At 45.8% G+C, this 12,991-nt stretch overlaps 1 protein-coding gene across 2 annotated transcripts in view; it reads left to right on the top strand.

The window, feature by feature from the left end:
• Positions 1–12,991, top strand: part of RGS9 (regulator of G protein signaling 9) — a 31,135-nt gene that overhangs the window by 3,838 nt on the left and 14,306 nt on the right. For both annotated transcript variants that reach the window (XM_030961931.1, XM_030961932.1), the window contains exons 2-9: positions 3,788–3,884; positions 5,966–6,016; positions 6,181–6,287; positions 6,729–6,780; positions 8,322–8,380; positions 8,779–8,855; positions 10,711–10,792; positions 11,701–11,763. In XM_030961931.1, coding sequence (XP_030817791.1) covers positions 3,788–3,884; positions 5,966–6,016; positions 6,181–6,287; positions 6,729–6,780; positions 8,322–8,380; positions 8,779–8,855; positions 10,711–10,792; positions 11,701–11,763 — 588 coding nt within the window. The remainder of the gene's footprint in view (positions 1–3,787; positions 3,885–5,965; positions 6,017–6,180; positions 6,288–6,728; positions 6,781–8,321; positions 8,381–8,778; positions 8,856–10,710; positions 10,793–11,700; positions 11,764–12,991) is intronic.

The following is a 12,991-nucleotide window of genomic DNA, read 5'->3' as shown; positions in this document are numbered from 1 at the left end:
TGTGGCTGCAGCCCTCCTGCAGTGTCAGGGGTGGTTCTGCTGGAGCAGGGATCCTGCAGAAAGGTGCAGTCTCTGCCTCTGGAGATCCAGGGGAAGAGGCAGCTGCTGTTCCTCTGGGAAATCCAGTGGAGAAGCCGTGCTGGTGTTCCAGAATCTCCAGATTCTATCCAGGTAGGAATGCTTGGCTGGTGTTCCAGAACCTCCAGATTCTATCCAGGTAGGAATGCTTGGCTGGTGTTCCAGAATCTCAGATTCTATCCAGGTAGGAATGCTGGGCTGGTGCTCCAGAATCTCCAGATTCTATCCAGGTAGGAATGCTTGGCTGGTGTTCCAGGATCTCCAGATTCTATCCAGGTAGGAATGCTTGGCTCCTCCCTCTGGGCTCACATCTCCCAGTGGGATGCTGTAGCTCTTATCAGCCATGCAGTGACATTCAATGGCCTCTTATCAGCAGGTGTCTCCCCAGTTGTGGAAGAGATAAGGAAAGCTGCCCACTGAACAGAAGACAGCTGCCACACAGATATAAATAGAATACAATTTGCTTGACAATCCAGGACACTCTCCCTGGGGCTTCCCAGGGCTCCTGAATCCAGTGTTGGTTTTTCTCACTTTATGGAAGTTTGAGTTCTTTGCACTCGGTGAGCTGAACCCTGTGGCCGTGCAGTCACAGAGGGGACAGACAGCTTTCCTGTTGTCTCCTCTGTGGCTTTCAGGATGAGTTCACCTCCAGGCAGAGATCCCAGCTGATCTGAAGGGAAATCTCCAGGGGGCTCCTGCCTTGTAGTGCCTGTGTGTGTGAGATGAGCTCTCCCTGGAGCCTGGCTCCTTCAGCAGCCCTGATATTTACCTCTGTGTGCATCTCCACCCGTCAACCAGTCCGGAAGTGGCTTCTGGCTCTGCAAAATTCAAACCAGACAGCTCTTTCCTGGCTGAAAGCGTGACAAAATGTACCAGAGCCCTCAGCAAAGCAAGGAAACGTTCCTGCTGTGTGTGAAGCAGCCCTCCTGGCCTCCCTCTGGCAGCCTGGTGCTGATAGCAGCCCCTGATCATGTAATCCACTGTTCCCTTGGGAGAGCAGACACAGACAGGCTGAGGTTTGATCAGCAAGGTGGATGGCTTGCAGACAAAGCCAGGCAGCTCCTTGATTTTTACTGTATTTGTCATTTCTCCAGTGACAAGAGGGAGCGTGGCAGAGTGTGAGCACCGCCTGAGTTGAAGAGCTGCTGGTTGAAGGAAGGGAACATGCTGTGCTGTGGGGCTGGGGGGGTTTCTGAGCCAATTCCCTGCTCTCAGCTGGTTGAAGATGTGTCTGGAGCCCACCTGGAGAGCAGCGTGTGCTGTGCTGCCTGCCCAGAACACAGATCCTGCCTGGATCTGCCAGGTGCTCGCTGCACAGGGACAGGGGGATGAGCAGGGCTGTGTTTGCCCCCAGCATCTCTGTTCTCTCTGAAGGGACTGTGCAGTCACAGAGGGTGACTTCCCAAGGTACCTGGCTTTGCTTAGAATCCCAGTTTCCTAAAGAGTGCCCTGCCTGCCTCACCTCATCCCACACAGCTGAACTTTCTGAGGTTGAAATTGTGAGTTCTGTTAAAAGACCTAAAAGAAAATGTCTTCATATTCCATCACTTTTGCTCTGGTTTTGCTCTTTTAAAATATTTTATAAGTATTTATACAAATATTTATGTTAAATTTTACCAGGCTCCTCCATTTTAGCATTAATTTGTCAGTGCCTTTAAAAGCAGTTGAAAATCCAGTTTTACTGACAAGCCCAGAGTGTATCCTGTCACTACAGCTTAAATCCTCAGAGAACTTGGCAAGACTCGGGACCAAAGTCACTGTGGTGCCTGTGAAGACAATACCCTCCATTATGTGTGTGTGTCATCAGCTCACCCTGTTAAATCCTCTGCTCTCAGTTAAAAAGCTGCAGCCTCGCCCAAAACAAATGTGTGGAGAGACCAAATTGGTCCTGTTGGACCAGTTTTGATTTAATAGCCCTGGAAGCAGAAGACAAAAAGGAGAACATCTTCCCCAAAGCTCTCATGGCACTCAGAGAATCAAAAACCAGGAGATAAAGAGTGTGCCCCAGCTCTATCCACCTGAGCACAGATCCCAGGTGAAAGAAAAGCTTTGGGAATGGTGCCAGTAGGAAGTCAAAGAGGAGCAAAATACCTTTGAAAATCTTTATCTTTTAAAAAAAGAAATAAAGATAATTGGGAATGAGGAATAAAAGATGTCTGGCGCTGAGTGTGAGACTCATCCTGTGTTAAAAATGAGTCACCAGGATCCCTGAGGAGTCCCAGATGAGATGCTGCCAGAGAGGAGGATGTGCCTGCCCCATCCCTGGAGGGGCTGGGACCCAGCTGGGGAGTGCAGCCTGCACAGGAATGGTCAGAGAGCCCCTCACACCCCTCCTTTGCACCTCCTAACAGAAGTACGGATTTTATTCCCTCCTTATTCTTCTTTCTAAGGGAGCCAGAGACGAACCTTTCTGGGTGTAGTGGGGTCTGAGCAGCAGAGATTTTATTTATTTATTTTTTCCTTAGCTCTCATGGAGTGGTTCCATGCTGTCCCTCCTGTGCTAGCCCTGGCTGTGTGTGTGTGCACTGTGAGCTGCCATGGGCTGGAGGTGGCACCTCTGGTGCCAGGGGAGGTTCAGAGAGGGCTGTGGCCACTGCAGGCATTGCTGTGGTGTTCACAGGGGTCCCAGGACCAGGGAAGAGACAAGAATATGACTCCATGTTTCTGAAGTCATTATATATATATATATACATATATAATGTTAATACATATATTTATTTTATTATATATATTATTTTATTATATGTATTATTATTTTATTATATGTATTATTTTATTATATATTATATATTTATTTATTATTATTTTATTATATACTATATATTATTTTATTATATATATATCTAATTAAAACTATAGTAAAAGAATAGAAGAAAGGATTTTGTCAGAAGGCTACCAAGGAAAGAAGGAATGGAATGATAATAAAATCTTGTGACTCTCAGACAGTCCAAAACAGCTGGGCTGTGATTGGCCATTAATTAAAAACAGCCACATGAGACCAATCACAGATGCACCTGTTGCATTCCACAGCAGCAGATAACCAATGTTTACATTTTGTTCCTGAGGCCTCTCAGCTTCTCAGGAGGAAAAAATCCTAAGGAAAGGATTTTTCATAAAATGTGTCTGTGACACACCAGTGCCCACCCTCTGGAGTGCTGGCTGCCCTCCTGCCCACTCCTGACATCCACCCCTGTCAAATTTGCAGGGAATGCCTCAAGGAAGGAAGGAAAGGAAGGAATGATGCATCTGACTCCATCTTATCAGAAGGCTAATTAATTACTTTATTATATAAATTAGAAATTATATAATATTATAAGATTATAAAATATAAATTCCATAATATTATATTTATTTTTCTATATTATATTACATCTAAACTGAATCTGCCAAGCACTTACTCTGCTCACACTGCCCAGGATCTCATGACTGTCAGCCCACAGTCCTGACTCACACACACACACACACACACCTGGCCCTGATAGGCCAAGGAAACAAAACACCATGAATTTGGGTGAACAATCTCCATATTGCATTCTACTTTTGCACAAACACAGGCACAGCAAATGATAAGAATTGGTTTTTCTTTCTCTGATGTTCAGAGAATGTGAATCTCAGAAATAACCTTGGGAAGAATTGTGCCTTGCTTTTCGCTGTGAGGAGAAATGTGGCTGCACATCCCATCCCATCCATCCCATCTCCTGCTTTGCAGATTGAAGCTCTCATGATGGAGATGCAGAGCCCAGACACAGGAATCAAGACACAGGCACAGCCAGTGATGGTCACCAGCATCCCCCACGCTGTGACAGGTAAGAGCTGCCCTGGGGGAAGGGACTGGGCCCAGCTCAGCACAGAAAATCTGCCTGTGGCCCCCCTGGCTGTGTGCTGGAGCTCTGCTCCCAATAAATATCAGCTGTTCATCATTTGAAATGTACCTGCTCCCTTGATCTCGTTCTCACTCCTGTCTCATTTGACATTCCTACCCTTTGAATCAGACAAAAGTTGATCCCCAGGCACTCCCAGCTGTCTCCTGGGGGTTAACTCAAGTGACCTTGCCTTAGCACAGAGGTGAGGACATGCTGCAGCCTCCAGACCTCTCGTGCTCCCAGTGAGGCTGGATCCCAAATAAAGATAAATATTAAAATCCAATTAAAACAAGCAGCCTGGAGGCAGACTGAAAGATGGTACTTCAGAAACAAGCAATTAACAATTAGTCTCCCTTTTCATGTTTACTGCTAGTAACAATTTTTCTTGAGTAGGCAGGAAAAGAACAAAATATTCAACCCACTTGTGTGCCTGTAAATGACAGCTTTGCCTCCCTCAAGGAGGCTGGAGGAGCAGCAGACAGGAGCTGAGCTGTGCCATGTGCAGGGTTCCAGGCAGCTTTTCTCACAGCCTCCTTGTGCCTGCTGCTCCTTTCACCAGGCACCAGCAGCACTCTGCTCCCCTGCTCTCCAAGCCTCCACAAAAGCTCTTGTGAGGAATCCCCTGCTATAAATATTCACACATACTCCATATCCTCCTCCTGCTTCCATCTTTCTTCTGCATTTGGAAATTCAGAACAAAAACTCCCACTGAAACAAAGTGAGTTCGCTCCAGGCAAGTCAAGAGAATTCCCCCACTGTGTTTGCAAAGCCTGGCTGGCTCAGTGTGTTGTTTGCCCCAATTTTTTGTTTAAAAAAAGAGGCTGCAGAGGCACTGAAGTCCATTGCCCGTGGGAAGAGGCAGTGAGTGTAGGGATTTTTCAGAAAATATCATGGTGACAGTTAAATGCAGTGAAAGTCAGTCAAATGGCTCACAAATAAACCTCAATGTTAGATGTGCACCTTTGGGGGAAAGTGCTTACAGAGGGAGCTGTCTAGATATGAGTGATGAGATAATCCTTTAATTTTATCTATTTCAGGAAGCAGGCAGTAGGATAAGAGCTCTGAGCCCCTATTAGAAAGTTAAGTCATCACTGCAATGTCAAGAAAGGTCAACACCTCAGTCTGCAGTCCTGGGGGAGGTTTGGAGGAAAAGCCAGTAACTGGTCAGGGAACAAGTCCTTTTTTGGCCTCTTTAAATGGAAAGAAGTTCTGAAATTTGCCCCCCAGAACATAAAACTAAATACTAAAACATAAAACCAAATAATAAATAATACTAAATAATACAAAAATATAAAATACTAGAACGTAAAACTAAAACTGCTGGAGGTTTATGCTGCCTATGGTGGGTACAACTGCTCACAGTGCAACAAAAGAACTGGGAGAGATAAAATGTGTGTGAATTTGATAAATCCTGTGACCACTGCAGCTTGGATCTGAGATTGGACATCCCTTCTGCCCATTAGGGGACTCTTAGAGGATCAGGCACTGGTGTTTACAAAACTGGGACAGGACTGTGTGTGACCGTGTTCACAGGGGCCCGAGGATGAGGGAAGAGACGAGGATCTGACTCCATGTTTCAGAAGGCTTGATTTCTTATTTTATCATATATATTATATTAAAATTATACTAAAAGAATAGAAGAAAGGATTTCAGCAGAAGGCTAGCTAAGAATAGAAAGAAGAAGGAATGATAACAAAGGCTTGTGGCTCAGATTCTTTGTCTGAGGCAGCTCACTGTGATTGGCCATTAATGAGAAACAACCACATGAGACCAATCACAGATGCACCTGTTGCATTCCACAGCAGCAGATAACCATTGTTTACATTTTGTTCCTGAGGCCTCTCAGCTTCTCAGGAGGAAAAATCCTGAGGAAAGGATTTTTCATAGAAGATGTCTGTGACACTGTGCCCTCATGGGATCCAGAGCACAGTGAGGGGTGAGCACTGGAGAGTCTCTTTCCCCCCCATGGATTTGGGCACATTCCTGATTTCAGTGCCTGACCTTTGCTTTGTTTTGCCTTGCAGGTAATGATATAATGCAGTGGATCCTTCAGCGCTTGCAGATCACTGCAGAAGGTGGGTAAAAATGTGAAAATTGAGCCTTTCCCAGCTTCCAGTCATAAAATTAAGCTCTCAAACAGCAAAACCTTTTCGTTGAATTCTCCCCTGCATAAGAGCTCACTTTTAATTCCAGTGAAGTGTTTCTGTGCAATGAGAACATCTGCATTCTCCATTTTCAGAGGCACTCCACCTGGGAGACCTGTTTGTCAAATACGGATATATCTACCCTCTCCAGGAGCCAAAGAACCTCACCCTGAGGGCAGATGGCAGCCTCTACAGGTTTCAAGTGAGTTGCAGCTCCTTGAGAAGGAGTTCAGCACTAGTTTTTATTAAAAGCAGGCAGCTGGGGCACTTTCCAGGAGCTGTGCAGGTGGAAGGAGAAGACTCTGAGAAGTCTGAGATTGCAGTTTACAGGGAAACTGTGATATTTTCTTCAGTGATATTAGTGTACTTGTTCAGCCTAAAAATAGCTGTGCTTTCCTCCAGAGAGTGTTTTCCCTTCCAGATCTTAAAGCAGCAAATGGAATTGCTGGCTGGACATAGATGATGTGGGGGCACTGAATAATGAATATTCAAAAAGCACAGTAAGAACAGGATGGCATTGAGGTTCATGGCTGGATTCTTTCCACTGCTATCAGTGGGAAATCAGGATATTCCTGATACTTGGAATGAGGAGTCCATAAGTTCAGGGCCTGTGTGCACTAACAGGAGGCTCCTTTCCTTGCAGACCCCTTATTTCTGGCCAGTGCAGGGCTGGGCTGCTGATGACACTGACTATGGTGAGTGGTGGCACTGCATGTGCCCAGGGTGTGGGTTTGTCACACAGCCCAGGGGTGCCAAGGGTGCCCAGGGATGTGGGTTTATCCCAAAGTCCAGGGATATGGGTTTTTCACCCAGTCCAGGGGTGTGGATTTGTCCCACAGTCCAGTGTAGTGGTGTTTGCAGCGGTTTCAGGACGAGGGAAGAGATGAGAATCTTGAATTTATGTTTCAGAAGGCTGATTTATTATTTTATGATATATATTATATTAAAATAAAATTATATACTAAAACTATACTAAAAGAATAAAAGAAAAGATTTCATCAGAAAGCTTGAAAAGAAAAGAATGATAATAAAATCTTGTGACTGACCAGAGAGTTCAAGACAATTAGACTGATTGGCCATTAATTAATTAATCACATGAGACCAATCGAGATGCACCTGTTGCATTCCACAGCAGCAGATAATTATTATTTACATTTTGTTTCTGAAGCCTCTCAGCTTCTTAAGAAAAAGGATTCTAATGAAAGGATTTTTCATGAAATATGTCTGTGACAGTCCAGGGGTGCCCAGGGGTGTGGGTTTGTCCCCCATCCAGGGGTATCCAGGTGTGTGGGTTTGTCCCGCTGTCCTCTTCCACACCTGCTCTTCCTGTTCTTGTGCTGCATCTCCACTCACAATGACCAGCCCTGGCATTTTTTCTTCATGCTGTTTTGTGAATAATTCTCAGTAATGGTGAATTGAGGGTGTGACCATCTTGTGGTGGCCTTGATGAGAGAAAGTGGTGAAGCTCTGCTGTTCCACTAAGATCCATCACACAGGAGCACATCTGAATTACCTTGCTGGGGAGGGAAGGCTTTAAGCACAAGATTAGATTTCCCTGAGCAGTTAAGTGTGTTCCTGGATCTGAGCCCAGGGCTGTCTTCCTGTAGGTTTGGATCAAGCCCTGCCTTCAGAGATGGTTGGTTTTTTTTCTTTGTAAAAAGCACAGTGACTTCCAATATCTCCTGATGGTTTTTTCCATATAAATCTCTTGCCTTTATGATGCTTTTTGTTGTAGAGCTGATCATGAATCTTGGGCTGATCAGCTGGGTTTGCTCCTGTGAGCTGTGCAGTTCACAGACTGATTTGTCCATGCCAAGGGTTGTCCTCTGTTGCTTTTATCTGCATTGTGCTGTAGATTTTCCAAGGAAATAAAAAAGCCTTGTTTAGATTGGAATGTTTTTATTACGACTTGAGCAAAAAACACTGCCCTGTGCTCAGAAAACTTGGAGGTCAAGCTCTGAGGAGCCTCAGCACCTGGGAGGTTTGGTTCAGTGTCCCCTGACCCATGGAAGCCTGGCTGAGTTCCCCAGGGACGGGTGGCAGAAGGCACACACTGCCTGTCCTGCCTGGGCATCAGTGCCATCCCAAAAGCACCAAGTCCTTTTCACTGAGCTTTTGTGAGCTTGGAGCTCATGCCTGGGAAGATATTGTAGCAGACAAAAGCTCCTGTGTTTGTAATGTGGGTAAATTTATAAATATTGTTGGACTGACTGCTAATTTGCTTCTACCTCCACAGCAATTTATCTAGCAAAGAAGAACATTAAAAGGAAAGGGATTTTGGAAGAATATGAAAAGGTGAGGAGACACTGCACTTGTTCCATTACAAGACCCTCATTTGCTACAACTTAAGCCCTTTGTTGCTAATGAGTGGGGCGCAGCAAAAAAAATCACCTCTTCAATTGCATGAGGTGTTCCTGCAGCTGTATCAAAAGCCAGCATTTTGCAAGTGAAAAAAACACCCAGTACAGAAAACTCCTGTGAAGTCAATTATAATTTTAGCAGGGGTAATTGCTCTCCTTGCAATGGTATTTTTGAACTGTTGCAATTCTTGTAATTACGTGCAGAACAATCCAGATTTCTTGGCTCAGTGGCCAGCCTGGCCTCGTTGAACTATGGAGAGTCAAGAAAACCCCAGCATGGGAGTGCCCTGGTCAGAATTTTCACACTAAACTGCTTTGTTATTTTTATTCCAGGAACATTACAACATGCTCAATCAAAAAATAAACTACAAGTGGGATTTTGTCATTATGCAGGCCAAGGAGCAGTATAAGTGAGTTGAATTGCATTCCCTTGTTTGCATCACTGGGGAGGGTGTGAGGAGCAGAGCTTGGCGGGCTTAGTGCACAGTTCAATCACACATTAAAAACACCAAAATGCCTTTAAAATGGCTTGGAGTGGAGGTTTAGGTTTTGCACTTGATGTGGTTCTGTGAAGAAGTTGGGTCCTGATGCTGCAAGCCCTAATTAAAAACAACTTCATTTAGCTCAGTGTTCTCCATGAGGATTTGTGGATCAGGCCCTGGACTTTGGGCCTGTTGCTGGTCTGGGTCAGGAGTTTCTGGCACATCTCTCAGCTGAATGGAGAATCAAGAAGCAGTAAATGGTCCCAGCAGGGACTTCTGCAGAAAACTGAAGTGGATACTTCAGTACCTAGCTAAAATAACTTGATTTTAGAACTGAAACCTTCAAATTCCCAGGAAACTTGGTGAACATGAGATGGGAATATTCTCTTAGAGATCTTTCCTGTTTCTGTGGACCCCTCTTACCTTCCTTTACCTCCTGGCAGGGCAGGCAGTGCCTCTGCTGCTCAGCAGCCTCTGTGTTCCCTGGGCTGGCAGCCAAGTCCTGGGAGTGCAGCTCATCAGATAACTCTCATTAAACACGAGACTGTTGTTCTTGTAAATTGAGGGCAGACTTGGGCTGAGAGATGCCAAATGCAGTTTCAAAGTTAGATCCCCAGCCTGTGTCTGAAGCAGTAGATTAAACTTGTCTGAGGCTGTTTGATGGTGCTGCTGGGGCAGACTGGTGCAGAGCACCCACCCTGTAACCACAGCAGGGAGGCCACATGCAAACAGCCTGCTGGGAAGGTTCCCTTCCCCATTCGAAATCCCAAATTGTGCTCAGGACTTTTCTGGGAAAGAATGAGTTGGTCCAAGCCCAAACCATGCTAGTGCCTCTTCTGTTTAATTGTGGAGGTGATTTGGGTTTTAGTGCCTGGGAACCCTCCTCAGAACCATTTCCAAGCAGTTTCTCTGAGAAATGCCTCTGCTTTACTGAGAGACAGGGATGAGACGTGTCCAGGGTGTATCTCTGGGTGGCAGCCCTTGGGGACATGGGACAGGGACAAAGGTGAAGCAGCAGGACTGGGGGCAAGTCAGCAGAGAGGCTGTGTGCCTAAGGAGAAGGGTGTGATGGTGTTCACAAGGGTCCCAGGACAAGGGGAGAGATGAGAATCTTGACTCCATGTTTCAGAAGGCTGAATTTTATTATTTTATGGTATATATTATATTATTTTATGATATATGTTATATTTTATGATATATATTATATTAAAACTATACTAAAAGAACAGAAGAAAGGATTTCATCAGAAGAAAGGAAAGGAAAGGAAAGGAAAGGAAAAAGGAAAGGAGAAAGGAAAAAGGAAAGGAAAAAGGAAAAGGAAATCTTGTGACTGACCAGTGAGTCTGAGCCAGCTGACTGTGATTGGCCTTTAATTAAAAACAACCACATGAGACCAATCAAAGATGCACCTGTTGCATTCCACAGCAGCAGATAATCATTGTTTACATTTCATTTCTGAGGCCTCTCAGCTTCTCAGGAGAAAAGATCCTAAGGAAAGGATTTTTCATAAAATGTGTCTGTGCCAGAAGGGGATGTGTCTGCTCCCAGCTCAGCTCAGGAAGATGATGATGATTTCTCAAAAGACAGTCACATGTGGCCATGTGAAGATGATGTGCAGCCCAGAATTAGCCAGGACAGGATGTGGGCAGGGTGGCATCAGGGCAGCAGTGGCACAGTCAGGCCAGGACCCACGGGGCACTGCAGGCTGGAGGTGTGCCCTGCTTCTCATCCCACTGATTTATGAGGGCAAAATCGCTGAATTCCCCTGTTCTTGGCTTTGCAGGGCAGGGAAGGAGCGGAAGAAGGAGGACAGGTATGCTCTGGACTGCCAGGAGAGAGCCTACTGGCTTGTGAACAGAACTCCTGTGAGTAGGGGGGGACAGGGTGACTGCAGTGACTCGTGGTGCCCTCCCTGCAGCCACCTGGGACAAACTCCCATGTGGAAAGGGCTGAGTGCCTGGGCAGGGCCAGCCCAGAGCTGCCCTGAGTCCCCACCACCTTCCCTTGGTATCTCTGGCTGGGGTCTGTGTACAAATCACAAATGGGATGGGACTGCTGGGAACGTGCCTTGAGCTGGTTTATTTTCCAGCACCAGTCTCATTACACGGTTATGACAATGGGAAGATGCCACCAGCTCACATCTCAGGCAGCAGACAAAGAACTCAATGTTACAACTCACTTTAAAAGTTTTTTGACCAATCACACAAAGCAGAAGCACATTGACAGTAGTTCTATCCAATCACGGTAAGCACAGGTAGCTGTGGTTAAAACAATGCTTGCTTATTTCAAATACAATCCCTGCTTGTAAGCCTTAAAACACAATGCACAGAGCTCCATTATTTTTAATTAAGCTTCAAACTTCCTAATATCTTGCTAGATAAACTTTTCTGTAGCTTAGGGAGTTATTCTAGACAAGCATTAATACACAGACCATTGTTCTATTTGTCCTTGCTTTTCTACTTTGTAGATAATTTTTCTGCTTACCAATCTCATGAGTACTGCTTAGCTCCAGTCACAGTTCTGCTGTCTCTGAGGCCTGCCTTTTGCAGCTTTCCCAAACCCCTCTGATTTTGTGGATTCCCACAATTGGTTGTTCCCAAAGCTGCAAGGGACAGAGGTCCAGCTGCAGCTTGGAGAGGGGCATTGCCAAATCTGGGGGTTCCCAAGGCACTGCTGGCTGGGAGCTGCTGCCAGTGGAGGCCTGGGGGTCTCCTCCTGCATTTGTGCCTTTAAACCAAATGACTTACAAAGCTTTGTTTGTTGTTCACCACAGCCAGGCATGCTGAGCGCCCTCGAGTATGGAATGGACCGAGTCACAGATCCCAATGAAAATAAGGTAAACCAGGTGAGACAGGGTTGGTTTTTATTTACACACCTACTGAATTTGCCTGGGAGGACCCAGAAAATGTCCCTGGGGTTGTCATTTTTTGGGCACTGCAGGCTGAGTGTGACAGCTCAGCTCTAACAGCTGAACAGGGCAGAGGTTGAGGCTCTCTCACCCAGGAGGTGAGGCCCTCACAATAGGCTTTGGCAGCTTCTTCTGCCCTGAAAAGGCTTTGTCAGCTTTCCTGCCACGCCAGTTAGTGTGAGTGCTTGGCTGCAGGACATGTTTGCTTTGCTGGTGAAGCTGAACTGAGGAATCCTCTGTCTCCAGGTGCTCCTTTGTATGAGTGCTGAATGAACTTTGGGGGGTGTAAAGGGTCAGTGTGGAGATCCAGGTTTAAAATCAAATTACAGAACACCTCCCAGAGGGTAATTAATGTGTGGTAAGAAGATGAAGAAGTTGGTGTGGTGGAGACAACAAAATGTTTTGGAGACACAAAATGTTGCCAAAAATGCATATTGTAGACCATAAAGCAACAGAATCAGTAAATGGAGAGTGTGAGGGCTGTGAATGGGTGAACTGGTCTGAAATCACACAGATCCAGTCAGTGGGTGAGGAGCTGGAGCTGCTGTTCCCTTTCCTCATCAGCCCTCTGAGATGATCCTGTCTTTGTGCCTTTAACAATGTTCATTTGGAAGCAAAGTCAAAACATCTCACAATTCAATGCAAATGTTGCTGCCATCACCCTCACAGTGCTCCCACAACTTCCCATCCCTGTAGCAGCCTTTAAACATCTCCAGCCAAGGCAGGATAATTGCTTTGGCCAGCTGTGTTCTGTTGCTATAGAGACTGAAAAGGAGCAAAGTGTAGGCTTGGGGTGTATTTTATTTTTTTTTTCTTGCTGTAAGTAGCAGCTGCTGAAAAGCCTTTTTCTTTTTTTCTCTTTTTTAAGAGTAAAGAAGTAGTGGAAAGGGAGAGGGATAGAAAGAGGAGTGAGCCAACTTCTCACCCACAGTTTTACAGCTGACATGGAAGGGATTTTAGGTTTGCAAACTGCCTGAAGAGCTGCCAGTGCCTGGTAGCACAGGGGGAGGGAGCTGAGGGATCTCTGCCACTTCCCCCCTGGCCATGAGGGACAGGGGAGGCTCCAAGGAGGGCAGAAGCCAAAGGACACCAGCTTTGGGGTGACTTTCCTGCCCTTCTCCTTCTCTGAGCTGTGCCTCCCCTCTGGAAGAAGAAG

Source organism: Camarhynchus parvulus, chromosome 18 (genome assembly GCF_901933205.1).
Source record: "Camarhynchus parvulus chromosome 18, STF_HiC, whole genome shotgun sequence".
In the NCBI taxonomy this organism is placed as follows: Eukaryota; Metazoa; Chordata; class Aves; order Passeriformes; family Thraupidae; genus Camarhynchus; species Camarhynchus parvulus.
Note: the sequence above shows the minus strand (reverse complement) of the source record. Positions and strands in the feature narration are given on the sequence as shown.